General features: G+C 53.5%; 1 protein-coding gene across 1 annotated transcript in view; it reads right to left on the bottom strand.

Annotated features, from left to right (window-relative positions):
- EPHX2 (epoxide hydrolase 2) overlaps positions 1–16,374 on the bottom strand; it is a 20,182-nt gene extending 3,808 nt beyond the window's left edge. Inside the window, exons 1-18 of the mRNA XM_032961724.2 lie at positions 15,674–16,374; positions 13,686–13,773; positions 12,917–13,073; positions 11,504–11,694; positions 10,647–10,769; positions 9,389–9,469; positions 9,143–9,238; positions 8,535–8,613; positions 7,423–7,457; positions 7,258–7,284; positions 5,706–5,791; positions 4,474–4,588; positions 3,330–3,398; positions 2,759–2,801; positions 2,058–2,160; positions 1,466–1,535; positions 1,055–1,135; positions 147–205 (exon numbers count right to left, since the gene is read on the bottom strand). Of these exons, the coding sequence (XP_032817615.2) occupies positions 147–205; positions 1,055–1,135; positions 1,466–1,535; positions 2,058–2,160; positions 2,759–2,801; positions 3,330–3,398; positions 4,474–4,588; positions 5,706–5,791; positions 7,258–7,284; positions 7,423–7,457; positions 8,535–8,613; positions 9,143–9,238; positions 9,389–9,469; positions 10,647–10,769; positions 11,504–11,694; positions 12,917–13,073; positions 13,686–13,773; positions 15,674–15,768 (1,598 nt within the window). The 5' untranslated portion in view covers positions 15,769–16,374. The remainder of the gene's footprint in view (positions 1–146; positions 206–1,054; positions 1,136–1,465; positions 1,536–2,057; positions 2,161–2,758; positions 2,802–3,329; positions 3,399–4,473; positions 4,589–5,705; positions 5,792–7,257; positions 7,285–7,422; positions 7,458–8,534; positions 8,614–9,142; positions 9,239–9,388; positions 9,470–10,646; positions 10,770–11,503; positions 11,695–12,916; positions 13,074–13,685; positions 13,774–15,673) is intronic.

The raw sequence follows: 16,374 nt of genomic DNA, 5'->3' as shown, positions 1-16,374 counted from the left end.
GAGCCCCCTTCCAAGTCACGACAGTAGCGGTCGATCGGATGCAGCCACAAGTCTGTGGCGAGAGAGAGTGAATGTAATGAGTCGGTAACGGTTGTTTGCCGTGCCCCGCACGCCACTCGAATTGCACGAATCCGCGACACCCTTACCGCTCCATCTGAGTCCAGTGGCCACAGTTTGCGATGTGGGCTCGGGTCAAGTTCAGCACCTGCGGAAGCAGCGACGCGATCAGCATGGTTGGCTACGTATGGTGCAAAAGAATGTCAACACACATACGTGCGCATGTACGTACATGCGTACAACATGAACGTAATCGCCAAACGCGATAGCCGCAGAAGGTAACGGCGTCAAGTTAGAGCTTCAGGGACGGTGGCCGATGGTCAAGAAGCGTGGCGGCCAAGGAATGAGTCTCGTCTCTCGCGAGGTGGAAACGTCCGCCGATGAGATGGAGCGATGAAATCCGTCCACGTGCAAGTGCTGGTCGGATTGTTACACCGTGAGTTCAAGGGAGATAGATGACAGCGGACAGGAGAGGCCTTCATCCAGCAGTGGATGGACCATGGGTGATAATGATGATTAAAGAGTGACTACAGTTAATTTAAATTGTCATCTCACATGAATGGATGCATATCGTACTACTTTTATATTTAGATATAAAAATATATTATTAGCATAATACATTTACATAAAGCAATATTCTATGCGCGTGTGTATCAGTGTGCATTTGTCTTTGGGCAGTGGTTAGCGCCCTGCACTGCGCTGCGCTACCAACCCGGCAACACGAGTTCAATTCCCCACCAGGGCTTCACATCGGTGGCGAATAATGGAACCGATTGTGAGCTTTATACGAGCACCTGGTGCGATATGTAAGCATCATAACTGGGGAGACAAAGGCGGCCAGGCGTGGTTCTGACCACACCTTACCATCGTACGCCTGTGCAGGCCTTCATAGGTGCTGCTCGGGTAACAGCACTTACCCCAACAGCCCTGTGCAGGCTACACGGGGGACTCTGGTCTGCGTGGATGCGAGCGTGCGTGTGTGCGAGTCTGTGCGTACCCAAGACTCCATGCCGGTGGTCATCAGTGGGGACAAGACAGGGTCCTTTTCTGCCGTGACCATCAGTGCTGGGACTCGCACCTAGGGAGCACGGCACCCAACACCAGGCCTACACGACGCCGTCGGGACACCCCTCGCCACACTGGCGACGCGGCCAGGGCACGGTCAGACCGGCGGTGGCTCATGCCGAGGGTTGCCACAGCGGTCGCGGTAACCGCCACTGCTGCTGTTACCTACAACCACCGTCGCCACTACCACCACCACATCCATCGAACCACCACCACGGCGCTATCACCATCACCACCGTGTCACCGACACCGCCCCCACCGTCATCGCAGCCACCACCACCATCAGCCGTCACCTATCACTACCACCACCACCTGACAATGCAACTAGGCACCCATAACTCACCTTCCACTTTGCCGACAGAGGGAGCCACTTCCAGTTGGCCTGCATGTTGCGGTACCAGTTTAAGGGCCCCCTGTAGTCGCACGGCACAAGGGACTTTTGTGAACGTCAGCAACACGCAGGCCACTTCCGCTGGGCCACGTCTCCGCCCGATGTCAATCGACGACACAACTCAATAATATTGTCCGTGACGCAGAAAGCCCCATTCAGCCAGTCACCCGGCTCCTTGCAAAGGAGATCCGTGGTGCATCGGCCCGGAAGAAGCGCAACAACGTCAGAGTGATCCGTACGGAGGAACGGGCAATTAGCACGGTGCGAAAGAAGTTCAACATACACACACGCATGCAAAATCAGCGCTTAAAAGAACAAACGTTCACAATATTGGAGTGCCCAGGTTTGGCGCTTGTGCTGCAGCTGCCGTACAATCCTGGTGTCAACATTGCCACAGGGAGACAAAGGTGGTCGGGTATGTAGCTGGCCACACCCCCCCCCCACCCCCCTGTACCAGTCCGGCCTTCATAGGTGCTCGCGAACAGCACTTGCCCCAACAGTCTGTTGAGGCTAAACGGGGCACCTTTGTCTTCTTTGTACGAACCTGAAGCCCGACTTGGTGAACTGCTGCACGTACACCTGCAGGGACTTTTCGCTGAGCAGCGAGCTCATCGCGGGGTCTTCCGGCAAGCCGACGAAAATACCCCCTGCGTAGCAACGAGTGTCGGAATCAGATTAGCGCGTTCGGCTACGTGCGGTGCGAAAGAAGTTCAACACACGCAGTCGCTCGCTCACTGGCGGTCAGTCGCCCCCCTTAGCACTCTTCCATCGCTGCTGCTGCTGCCGTTGTTTCCACTTCCCATTAACTTCCAGATACCGAATGTGTTCATTCACCGCACGGCAGGTCACAGCACACTCTACTCACCTACCAACGCATTCACTCACCCACTCACTCAAACACTCACCCACCCACTCACTCAAACACTCAACCACTCACTATTTCACTCATCCACTCACTCACCACACTGCCGGTCAAAACACCACTTATCTTTCTGCTTCCTTCCACTGCACTGCTCCGATTTGGAATTCCGCTCAACTGTCTTATTTACCCCAATCTCTCACAATAACCTTGCTCAATTCAAGAAGAAGCTGGTTAACTCTCATCGATTAGAACTTTAAAACGTGAGTAAGTAATTAGTAACACAAGTGCCTGTTCGCACCCGAATTCGTGGTTTGGCTCAATGTTTGTACGTGGTACAGTGTTTTTTTTTACGTGTATCTAAAACCGACACAATTCCACCGTACCTCTCTCCCTGACGTTGGACGTGTTTTTTGTAGGGTCCGCATCCTGTAAAGACAGCCACACACAACATCAGACGTGATTGCCTCCGGGCCATGTTAGCAGAGTGCACAATCATACGTGCGATTAATCATAGGCGAGCTCACAGCGGCTACGAACGCATCAGCCCACCCAGGTCTCTGCATTGATAAAGACGCTCTCTGGGGGGGGGGGGGGGAGGGGCTCTCTCACACACTGCCCCCGTCTTGGTGCGGCAAATTGCGGTCACGCCAAGTGGCGGGCGGTCGACGTTCGGAGTGGCCCACAACCCTCAAAGGAATGGCGCCGGCCCTACCCCCGCCCTCCCCCCCCACTCCGTGATCCATGGATCAAACAAATCACTCGAGACACCGGTGTATGGCACCCAAGAGCAGGAGGCTGAGGCACAAACGCGACAGCACTCTGCACAGATGTTTAGATATCATTGACGTTGGCCGTGGCCGGGAATCGAAGCCAGGTCACCGGGTTCGCAGCGCACCGCGCTAACTGTTGCACTACCGCTCCACATGCACGCGCGCACACATGACCCCTCCTCACCTCCGGGTACCTGAAGAAGAGTTTGAACGTTCGCTCCAGGTTCTTTTCGAACTCTGCCTCGGCCACTCCCTACGCGTGGCCACAGAGCGAGCGTCAAACATCCAAATTAACACGCGACCGTTCGTAACAATAATAATTGTTATTTAGCACATTTGGCATTCGTGTCATTCTAATATCGCAAGGCTATCACACAAAGGCGCTGCGTTTCACAGACGCAGTCTGCGGCAGTTTCGCAGGGTGGCTATGTTGCTGCGCACGATCCCAAGTGAGTAATTTGCGGTGTTTATTTTTTCGATTTCGGCCCTTTTGGACCATCGCGCCGGCAAGCAATGGCTAGCTCGTCTTCAGCGGCACATATTCTACGGTAAAAGCACCCGCAGTAGTAACCAGGGCGGCCAGCCCAGTTCTAAACGCGAACCTCTGCAACGCACTACCTCTGGCAATGGACACCGCCTGCTCCTATAAACGTCTTTGAAATTAATAATAATAAAAAAAAACTTCCAACAGATCTGGGCAGTGGTGGAGCTGTGTGGCGAGTTTCATAGCCACTGGTTTATGGGTTTCATAGTTCTTTGTAAAGCAAGTGAAGTGTCCTCAGACACAAAAGACAAAGAGACTGTTGGGACAAGTGCTGTTAGCGAGTAGCACCTACACGAGCGGCTGGTTGGCCAGCCCCATGCCCGGCCGCCTTTGTTTCCCGTAGTGGCGATGTTTACACACCGCACGAGGTACTCATTTGACGCCGAGTCGACCTCGATTATCAACACAGGTGTTAGCCCCGAGCGGAAATCAAACTCGGGTCGCGGGCTTCATAGCGCAGCGCACTGACCGCTAAAGTGCCGCTCCACACACACACACGCGCGCGCATACACACACACACACACACGCGTGGACAAACTTTTATCCTGGGCATAGCCACGGTCTGTTGGATCCCCTTGGCCATGAATTCCGACATTGCTCCACACACCCGCTTCTACAACCCAGTGAGGTTCTCAACGGCCGATGGGCTAATCGACGACTGAAGGCGTAAGACACGACCCATGAAGTAAGGACACGACCGACCGATGTCGGACACGAACGACGGGGCGAGACGCGACGGCGACGGCGGCGATGGGCGTGCGCCGTCGCTTGTTGGTTCACTCGCCGGCTTCTGAAAGTAGAGCATGTAGTCGAACACGCCTGGTTTCTTCGCCATCTTCTCCGCGGGATTCTCGCTCGGGTTGGTCGGCAGAAACGGGGTGTTGATGCTGCCCACCGCCCTGCCGCGTGTGACAACGCGCAAGAGGGGGTAGGGGGTGGAGGTGGGGGGGGTGAATTGCTCGGGTGAAAACTCGGAGAGGGGCGAGAGCCGCGCATGCCGTGGGTGTTGGAGGCTGCTGCGGGGCTGCGTGGTGGGCAGCCGAGGGGCGGTGCAGCAATACCCGATCTTCATTACGATGTAAAATACTCATTGGCTGAACAAAATACTTTTATGCACTAGAGGACTGCAGAGCGAGGACAATTTGTTGGCGCCGGTTCGCTGCCTCTCCGGCTCGCCTGGGGTTCTTCGGGGAATGCGAGATACAAATTTGCTTGAAAGACGTGATAGACAATTTCGCATGTTTATTTAAAGCAGACGATATGCCACATTCCCAGATCTGTCCACCCGCATTAAAATTCTTAAATATTTTTCACACATCCCCATCAGCCGTACGGCCTCATGGGTGCGTATCATATTCTTTAAGGCGTGATGTCTCCACCACGCACTTTCCCGGCTGCGTGCCAACCAGCAAAACTTGTTTTCATATATATACAGAATGATGATCATTATTACCAGGTAAGAGCCCATTTTCTCGGATCAAATCGACCCGAATGCGTCACTGAACTTATCAGATCTCAGATGCTAAGTAGGGTTAAGCCTGGATCGTGCTTGGATGGGCAACCTCCATGCATAACAGGTGACCTACCAGCTATGATTAAGGTGTAATCAGTATCCAGCCGGGTTGCTCAGCAGGAGAGTGAACGGCTCGCAATCGGAAGGTTGCGAGTACAAATCCTGGTTGGTTCAATAATATGAAACGACTTCGTGGAGAAGTTAACACTGGTTGCAGCGGTTAGCTAATCGACATACTCGTCCCCATCCATAGGAATGTGGACTTTCCTCCACTGGCTCAGGGCTGGACACAGGAGACGCGCACCGATGCCTCAACGCTCAATTAAGAGGGCAGTATAAATCACGCGTGACTTTGAATTCGTATTCACGCAGCTCGTAAAGTAAAATGTGACTACGCATTTGAAAGACAGGTTTTCCCACCGCCGTCGCCGCCACCGCCGCCGCCACCACCACCAGCAGCTGGAGTTTGCCTCAATCGTCTGCAACGGCCATACGGGTCTCACCGAAGCCTCTCGGGGAATTTCTGCGCGAGGTTCCACACGACCACACCGCCCCAGTCGTGGCCCAGGAACGTGGCCTGAAGAATCCCCTGGGTCAACACACCCAGCCAGAGAAACATTTGTGGTCTCTCTCTGAACTGTTATTTCAATTTGTCCGACGTTTCACGCCACGTGCTCGGAGGTCCTTCATCAACCGAAGGCTGTGTGAAACGTCGAATGCCGTGCCGAACAAGTAAGCGGCACAACCGGAAATCACATCGTCCGCTCGAAACTCCTCTACGGCGCAGTGCGTCACCGTGCGCGTTAGAGAATGGCACGTGGAAGGATACGTCACAGAACTACTTCTGAAATCCGTTCAAGTGACCTTTTGCTTTATCCACAAACGAGAGGGCGCGCTTTCCCGCACAGCTCACTACGGAGAAATGTTTGTCGCACAGCGGCGAAACCGATGTTCATCCTGATCACGAACCATTCACCAAGAAGCTAACCAGCAATGTGGAGCGAAACGTCAGACATCGTGCTGAACAACACGCGGTATACAACTTGAGCAAAAAAACGCAAATCGGAGAGATGTGCAGCACTGCCACGAACAAACAAAAGACCCAATGCAGGAGTGACTGGAACATGCCTCGTGATGACATGATGGGGACACAATTAGAATTAATTTTAAAGCAGTGGTGACGGTCATTAGGCTTAACATGTAGGCTTTCGCGACCAATATCATCCATAATAGATGTTTTTCTGGGTTAGATCTCGTAAATATATAAATGTGTCGTTAAACCCGCCACCACCCGACACAGCCAACTAGTAAGGTCTGTCACGTCTACACCTCTATGTAAGGAACGAAACAGGAGGACTTCTCCACAAATCTGGCTGTCGCCTGATGAAGCTAGTTGTAATTACTGGCGAAACGTCGTACTTAGATTGTAAATGTTGTGGATTTTCTCTCCAACACACCGGTGTGCTGTACTAGTCACGAGTTGGCACGTTCTGTTGACGTGAAAACCCTTACTAATCGGCTGTGTCGGGTGGTGGCGGGTTTAACGACACATTTTTATAATTACGCGATCTAACCCAACAAAAACCCTCTATTATGGGGTCATTCGGTGTGATCTGAAAATAAATAAATACTTTTTATAAAACACCATTGCAGACTCACACATTATGTTTTAAAAATAGATATCAATACGCGCAGAATGAAAACATATAGGGGGTTAAATCTTGACTTAAAGCTTTCGTGACTGCAGGAATTGGGTCTTTCGGTAAAGTCACAAAGAAATATTTTTTTTTTTAAAGTAATCAATCATATTTCTCCTGCCTCAGCAGTTCGCCTGCTGTATTTTTTCACCTGAAGACGAATGCTTGTGTCGCGATCGAAACGTCGTGAATTTGTATTATTATTTTTCTATCTACGTGACTTTACCGAAAAAACCCAAAGGGTATATATATACAGGGTGTCAACACAAGGCAAGCGATAGTCACCTTTGCAACGTATATTGTCGTCCACGCAATTCCACGTGCGTGTGTGTGTTTGCGCTTAGACATATGAACTCACCAGCTTGTTCAAAAAGCTTAAAATTCCCTACAAAACAAAGAGCATGCATTGTTAACACCGCCTTTTGAACAATCACCGTGTGTGTAAACATGTGCTTATGTTGCTCAACGTTGTATCGACAGCTTTATGAAAAGGCAACATTTCTTGCTGTAAAATTTTAAATACCTTGCAGATATTTTCCTGCGAGTATTCCTCGATATCTGGAAGCATAAAAGACCGCGACGACTCATTAGTTTCCGAAACGTTACATCAGACCTGTCTCTAAGAGCCTCTTTTTCCACCGCACAACCGAGGCCGTGACGGCCCCGCGATGAGTCAGGCCCCTCCCCCTCCGGTCGCGGCTCAGGAGGCGCCGGCATCGTTTTTCCACTGCGGACGCCGAGGCGTGCCGAGCCGTGCCGTGCCGCCAACGAGCGATTTCGAGACGCGAGCGGACGACGAATGCGCGGTGACGTCGCGTTCCCGCGGTGCACGGACTGTCGTGGGCACGCCCCGATGGACGCGTCATCAGCTCGGGTAATCCCGAGCGGGTTTCAGATGTCCCCCGTGAAACTGGCGTATCACCGTTTGGCTCTGGCACGGCAGGCTTGGTACTCTGGTCATACATCCAGTGGGGAAACCGCTCGTTATCGTGGGGGGCGGGGGGGGGGGAGCCGAGCTGGCCTGGCCTCAGAAGTGCCAGTGGAAAAAAGCAAGTATAGGGGTCTGTTGAGTAACCACCCTTGAGTAACTGTCGTTGTGCAGAGTTGGATGAGGGCTCGTTCTAACTGTAAGGGAATCATGAACCTATGGTATTGACCTAGTTAATGAATAGAAAATAACCCACAATCAACAAGAGTTTTCACCATGCTATTAGTATCCAGCAGTGACCAAGTATGATCAAAACGACTAATCATGAGTCTATGGGGAGATCCTCATCCGTCGGTGGACTGACATAATAGGGTTGATATAAAGCAAAATATAACAAAACACTTAGGGGATTTATGAAATGTATAAACTGTCTTCTCAATTATCTAACATTTCTAGTTGGGAATCGTTCGGTCAAAAAAACCCCCACAAAATATGGGAGCTTAAGCCATGAAATTTCACAAGCGTCTTCAAGTTTGCAATTAAACCCCTCAGCTGACCAAGACGTATGTCCCTTCCGTTGCTGATGACGCAGCACAGTGCGCACAATCGCTGACCAAAGCGCCCACCCACTCCCAAAGCACTCCCACTTACAACCACGCATTTAATTCCCCCCTTCGACCTGCAAAACGTGGCATCCACTGCGTTACCTTGTGGATGGCTCGAGTCTCCATACCCGATCATGTCGAAGGCGATGACCCTGTAGCCAGCGTCAGCCAGACAAGGGATCTGCACACACCGCGGCGCAGCCACTGTCTCAGCGTTGCGGGAATGCTATTGTCACGAATGACGCGATATAAAATGAAAGTATTATTATAACAACGGGGGAGGGAGGGAGGGGGGGGGTCAGAGAGGTCACCCCAACCCAATTACGTACGCGTGTCCCTTAAATGTGGCAAACTTTGAAGACATACTGCCGCCGGTGTGCGAAATGTTGTTGCCAACATTTTATTGAGTACTTGGGACTGTAACAATTTACGGTTATTCAAGGCTCGGGATCCCGTGGAAAGCGAGCCCCAGGGTCGACCCAGAAGAGCTGGGATGTTGACGACGCTGCACTTGCTTGCACAGGGCTCGGTTGCGGGGTGACTGCTCGCAAGGACTGCCACAGGCAGAACCCTGTGGCGTCGGGGAGCTCCTCTCGCGGGCAACCCTCAGATCGAGGGAGCCTTCAGCAGTGGGCGAGGGGGGCACAGCCCCCCCCCCCCCCCTCAGGCTCCCCCACAAGGCAGCGGGGTTGCCACGGCACGGCACGTACCTGGTACCTCCACGAATACCAGCTCTCCGGAAAGCCATGGCAGAGGCACACGACCGGCCCCTCTCCCATCTCCACGTAGTGCAGCTTCACACCGGGCTGCGGGTTTAAAACAACGTTGTTACGCTCCGTCCCGTACTACTTACTCGGGTCGATCAAGCGACCCAGGAATTATATCCGCACCCGGGACACCGCATCCAGTACATATATACATGTAGCTCAGGCTGCAACTACGACTATAGCACGCACCTTGATGTCGATGAAGCCGTGAGACACATCCTCCGGTTCGCACGGCACGGGAGCGAGGGCGGTGGCGCTGTCTGGCCCCAGCTGCACCCGCGCGGGACGACACTGAGCGATTCGCTCCGACTCGCTCTGATCGCTTGCTCAGACTCACTCCGACTCACTCCGACTCACTCGCTCAAACACGCTCAGACTCACTCCGACTCACTCCGACTCACTCGCTCAAACTCGTTCAGACTCACTCCGACTCACTCCGACTCACTCCGACTCACTCGCTCATGCTCGCTCAGACTCACTCCGACTCACTCCGACTCACTCGCTCAAACTCGTTCAGACTCACTCCGACTCACTCCGACTCACTCCGACTCACTCGCTCATGCTCGCTCAGACTCACTCCGACTCACTCGCTCAAACACGCTCAAACACGCTCAGGCTCGCTCAGGCTCGCTCAGGCTCGCTCCACGTCAGGGCTACCGCGACGTCGACTCTCACGATATGAAGATAGTCGCGATGTCAGTTTTCCGCAGCTTTGTTTTTGTTTCATAGCCGACTTTTGGGTTGGGGCACGTCAACGATCCGGACACATTTGTGTCTTTAAGAGCCCTCCACCGCCCGACACAACCAAACAAATTAAAATGTTTACAAGAACAAGCGTTTCACGTGCAAAGTATTATTATTTTCAGCTCACCGGAAAATTTTAAAACAATTACCACAACCAAAATCTGAAATTAGATGGAATTAGAACCGTAATTGTGTGCTGTATTTCCAGCTCTAACTAAGGCTAATTAGAAGTTCTTCCACTACAGTTTGTTTAAGATAAAGCCTGCCGTAAGTCTTCTAACCATTGGGACTTTACAATCCGGAACGGTTGTAATGCGCACAGTGTTAGTTACACTCGGACGGAGTGATTAACATGCTCTCCGCTCTCGTCTCACGGCGCATTCCGCTCTGCCTCTCGCCCACCGAGTGTTCGAGGAAAGGCTGCGGCCGCCCCATAGATTCATTGGTCGGATCATATTGTACTCGCCTCGTGCATTTCGCCCGGGCCCCTATCCAACTATCACAGACAGTTTGTCTCTCGTCATCATCATCATCACGTAAGGAGTCATCACGTGTGGAACACAGACAGTGAAACGATAAGAAGTGAGTAAGAGACAAGAGGGGGGGTGGAGAGGGGAACTCATCCCCCTCTACCCCCCCCAGCCCCCCCAGCCTCCCCCCCCCCCCGACCCGGGTGCACCACCGCGCGACGGACGCCGCTTGCCTTCACGCCCGTGACGGCCTCCAGCTCGCGCAGCGCCACCGCGGTGTCCTTCACCAGGATGGTGGCCATCCCCATCTCCTTGGCTGGCTTCAGGTTGGCGCCAATGTCGTCCAGAAACACCACCTGCGCGCCACGGCACGGGCAACGCGTCTCAGCCCGCCACGATGGATCGATCGTTTCTCGGTCGACTGACGTGTGGAACGTGTATGGTGCGAAAGAGGTTCAACGTACATACACGCACACGTGTGCCCCGTTTTGGTCCAGTCGTGGCGAATTCAGAAGTTGTTCTGACTTAAAATTTCCAGGTCTGCTTTTGTAGCACAATGTGGTGCACTGCTTACCAATATTCCAAATGGAAAACTATGTCGACGGTCCAATAAGCATATATTGATAATAATAACTGTGTTTTATACTGCGCGATTCATGCAAATTGCAGTTTAAAACGCTGCAGAACACGTGATGCACACGGTTTTTCGCACGGGGAGGCACAGGTGAAAGCACAGACGGAGCGCTTGGCAAGGCAGACGGAACAATTGCCCAAGCTCCTGTGTTCCCTTATCGGCAATTTTTGGCCAACTCCATCAATACGTGCGGGCGGAAACCCCGAGTACCCAGATTAATCCCGTACCCACGGGGAGAGAGTTTCGTGAACCCGTGTGATCCGTCCTCCAAAGTGCTGGCTTTACAGGAAACAAAAACAAAAAAGTGACTTGTCGCGTCCGATTAACCGAGCGCCACTACGCCGCCCCCGGCGTTCGCGTGCGCCCAGGCCTCGCTCGGTTTCGGGACGCGCGCGAGCACGCGCCAGCGCATTTCTGGAACTCCGTCAAGCAGGCGGAGGGGAGGGGGCCACAGACCTGCTGCGGAGTCGCCTCCAGCTGCCGCAGGGCCAGCGCGTAGATGGCGACGTCCGGCTTGCGCAGGCCCACGCGGCACGACTCGATCACCAGGTCGAAGCTGCGACGCAGGACCGACATGAAGTTGGAGGTGGCGCCGCGGGCCGCGCTGTCGTCCACCCAGTTATTCGTCAGGACGCAGGTCTTGAAGCCTGGCACCGTCGATGGCGGGTGGGGGGGGGGAGGGGAGGCACGGCAGCGGTGGTGGTGTGAGCGACGCGTCTCAAGGAGGATCTCTGCGCCGACGAAAACGTTGGACTCTCCGGCTCATTTACGGTTTCGACATGAAGGTCCCCACCCACCCCCCCGTATAACCTCAAAAGGCTGTTGGGGCAAGTTCCGTTAGCGAGCACCTATGAAGGCAGACACGGTACACGATGTTTACACACAGCACCAGGTATTCAATTGAGGCCGAGTCGACCTAGGAGAAGTCCAGGACCAAGTTCAGATATTTTCATAACCAACGTTGGTCATCAGCGGGGAATCAAACTCGGGCCCGCTGGCTTCGTAGCGCAGCGCGCTAACCGCTACACAACCACTCCCCAAATACATGCAAGGACAAAGAAGATCCCCCGGTATAGCCTTAACATACTTTTGGGGCAAGTGCTGTCAGCGAATAGCAACACCTACGCAGGCCGGCACGGCACACGAGGTGTGTGGATTTTCGAGCACCACGCCCGCACACACACACTCACGCGCTCACACACACACACGCGCGCATGCTCACACACACACACGCGCGCATGCTCACACGCACACGCTTAAACACACACACACGCTCACGCACACACACACTAGCGTAAACACACTCGAACGCACACGCGCTCACACGCACACGCGCTCACACGCACACACGCTCACACACACACACTCGCACGCTCACACACACACGCGCGCATGCTCACACACACGCGCGCATGCTCACACGCACACGCTCAAACACACATACGCACACGCTCAAACACTTCGCTCACACACGCTCACACACACACTAGCGGAAACACACTCGAACGCGCTCACACGCACACACGCGCACACACACACACGCGCACACACACACACGCTCACACACGCTCACACACACACTAGCGGAAACACACTCGAACGCACACGCGCGCACACACACACACACGCGCACACACACACACACGCGCACACACGCACATACTAGCGCAAACACACTCGAACGCACACGTGCTCACACGCACACACGCGCACACACATGCTCACACGCACATACACGCTCACACACACACGCTCACACACACACGCGCACACACACACACGCGCACACACACACGCTCACACACACACACGCGCACACACACACACGCGCACACACACACACATGCGGGACAAGAGGGAATGCGGCACCGTGGCTGCGCAGCTGCTGTGCCGCCCTTAGCATGGGCTCGTTGAGGCTGCCCGCGTGGAACCTCTCGAAGAACCCCTCGGCCGTGAAGCCCTCAGGCACGCTCAGGCCCCGGAGCTTGGCTTCCCGGTGGCACTCCTCGTTGAACTCCGGGTAGAACTGCGCGGCCAGGCAAAACGCGCATCGTCAACCGCCGTTGGCACCACCGTATTAATGATGCGTGCACGTGCCCGTGTGGATGTGTGCGCGCGTGTGTGGGGAGCGGGGGGTTGGCAGTTAGCGCGCTACGCCACGGACCTGACGACCCGAGTTCGATTCCCGCTCGTGGCCAACGCCGGTGGCAATTACCCGGGCCGGTGCTGGGTCTCCCCTAGGTCGACTCAGCCCTTAAATGAGTACCTCGTGCGGTGTGTAAGCATCACCACGAGGGAGACAAAGGCGGTTGGGCGTGGTGCTGGCCACCCACCCCCTCGTTACCGTGCCGGCCTTCATAGGTGCTTGCAAACAGCACTTGCCCCAAGTCTGTTAAAGGCTATGCGGGGGATCTTTATTGTCGAGGCATGACGGTGAGCAGCATATTGAATTTGCAATCCAGAGGTTGCCGGTTTATTACCAATAACCTCCACTACATTTGCGACTTTTTTTGTGACTTGTGCCATTCCAGTTTCCGCACAAAAGCTCAACTTTGGCTCGGCCAAACTTCGGCACGAGCAAAAACATGCCGCCGATAAGAAGCGTTTACAGTCGCAGAACAAATGGTAAATAATTCACCTGTTCCAGAGTGAGCTCTCCCCGCTCCAGTTTGTGCATGGAAACGTCCCTCTCGTTCTTGACATCGAACACAGCCTCCAGGAGCTCCCTACCGGTCGCGAGAAGACAAAAACATGAGCAGAGAACGAGGAAAGTGACGATGTGGTTCAGGGCTCAAGAGCGCCAAGCTGGAAACCGCCGAGATCCTGGGTTCAGACGCATGCGGTAAACAAAAACAAAAAAAAACGTGCTCATGGTCTCAGCCCAGTCACCGCTGATTGAAAACTCACTTCTTTGAAAACTGCTTTTTGCGTGTTAGTTTGTTGTCCTTCCTCAACCAACCCCCCGTACCTCCGATCAGCGCGGATGGCTACGTACGGTGGCGAAAGAAATTCAACGTACATGCATAATCTGATTACATGAAAATATAATTTTTTACGTGAAAACGTGGTTCTAAACTCTAATTTTAACAAATTCCAGCCTTTGAGAATTAAAAATGGCAGTGTGACTGCCAACATATGATGGACACTACTGTCTGTAGCAGGGAAGGTGGGTGGGAAAGTGCACCCTACCCCCCTCCCCGACGATGTGAACCAAAGGTCACTTTAAAGGCTCAGGAGTAGTTCCATGAAATCTTCTTCCACAGACCGTGCTCAAAGAAAATAATTGCATTCCACTATCGGAGTTCCGAGTGGATTCCTGGCCTCATGCCCATGATTGGTGACAGCCTATTTCAAACAAAATTTGGAAAGAAACAAACCACGAACAGAAGCAAGTTTTTTTTGTAATGCTTGTTACAGTAAACGCTGTGTGTGTGCTTAATGGAAGTCTGCCAAACCACATAGAGAATGAGGCACTGAAATGATTGCGCAACCAAGCGACTTAGAGTGTATGTTGTTGCTGCAAGCGGCTTCTGCTGCATGCTGAACATGAACGTGTGTGCACTCTCAGTACGAATAACTCATCATCAGCCATGAGCTATGCACTGCTGGATGAAGGCGAACCCAAGCTGCCCACACACAACCGCACCTCCGATTCGCAGGGTTGGCTTCGCGCGGTGCGAAAGAACGATCCGCCACAGCTCGGCAAAAATTGCGCACTAAGCTGATTTTATCACTCCGTCTCCCCAGCGGAAGACACTCGGATGCATCCCGCCAACACTGCGTCACGCTGGTCAGTAGGGGCTAGTAGAGGGTGGCGCTTACCAAGGACTCGCTCAGATATTTGTCGCCTCCGACGTTGCCCACAGAACAACGAATTTAATTCGTGGCAAGCCGGGCTCAGAGTTCAATTATCGGCTAAAACACCGCAGCACAATTCCCCAACTCCAAGACGAGGTGATTGTTCCGGCCACTTAATAGAACGGCGCACAATCACTCTTCGCTCTCGTGTCACGTTCGTGAATGCTGTCATGCGTTTCTGTTTTTTTTTAAACCTGAAACCTTTTAAAAGAGCCACCTCACGTCCACGACTGCCAGTGTTAGGGTTTGTGTGCTGCCGTGAGCCTCTGCACTTACAGTGCCCTGACAGAGGTCAATTATGCAACTCGCTACTGCGAGTTAGGATCGCATGAACAGAGCCAAGTCAGTGTCTGTTGAGCAACCATGCTGAATCATCATGCACATCCTGCAATGCAAAATCCTGCACGCTGACAACAACAACCACTCAAAAAAGACATCCAGGACCCAGGGCATTCAACCTGAACACCTAGAACATCACACACACGCACAACCATGCACACCTGTACCACACCATCCCACACACCCTAAACACACACACACACTACGGCCAACTTAACAAAATACAAAGAACCACCGCATAGCCTTAGCATGATGTTGGGGCAAGTGCTGTTAGCGAGCACCTGTGTTAAGGGCGGGAATGGCACACGAGGTTGGTTGGATGGGTGGCCAGCGCCACGCACGGCCGACGTTGTGACACCTCACCACACCGCACACCTCACCACACGCAACTCATTCCGTACACCCATTGCTCACCAGACCACCCCTCACCTCGGCAGGCTGGAGGCGCTTTGGTGCAAGAGGTCTGGCGGCGGCAGCTTGACCAGCACCCCTCCGAGATCGAACATCGCGGCGCGCAGAGACATAGCACCACCTTCCTTCGACGTGAAACTCCCCTCGACAATCACCCACACACGTGTCCTGGCCACAACTTACACGCAGAAGACTCGGGCACACACACATACACACGGCAGGCACTCGACGCTCCCTATTTATAATCCAGTACGCTGGCACACCACCACGTACTGATTGCTGGCTGTAGGCGTAACCATAACCACTCCCACTCACTCACCAGGTGAACTCTCACACACACACACGCCTCGCACACTCACTCGCGACGCCTGTCACAATGTTCCACACTCAACTCACACTCGCCACACTCGCTCACACTCGCTGAACTCCTCACACAGACTCTCTCTCTAGAGACTCACTGACCACTCCACTCGCACCCCTCACACACACATCACACACTCACCACCGGTCGCACACTCACTGTTCTCACACTCGCAACACTCCTCACACTCTAGCTCGTTCAGCGTACACTCACTCGTCTCACAATCACTCGTGAACCTCGCACTCTCTCACGTGCCTCACACTCCCCGCAACACTCTCCCTTCGTCTCGCCACTCTACCTTATCCAACACACTCCCCGCAACGCTCTCCACACCCCCACGTCTCCCCGCAACACACGC

Source organism: Petromyzon marinus, chromosome 27 (assembly GCF_048934315.1).
Source record: "Petromyzon marinus isolate PM22_M1 ecotype Great Lakes invasive population chromosome 27, UKy_Petmar_22M1.pri1.0, whole genome shotgun sequence".
Taxonomy (NCBI): Eukaryota; Metazoa; Chordata; class Hyperoartia; order Petromyzontiformes; family Petromyzontidae; genus Petromyzon; species Petromyzon marinus.
This window is presented reverse-complemented; position numbering and strand designations above follow the sequence as displayed.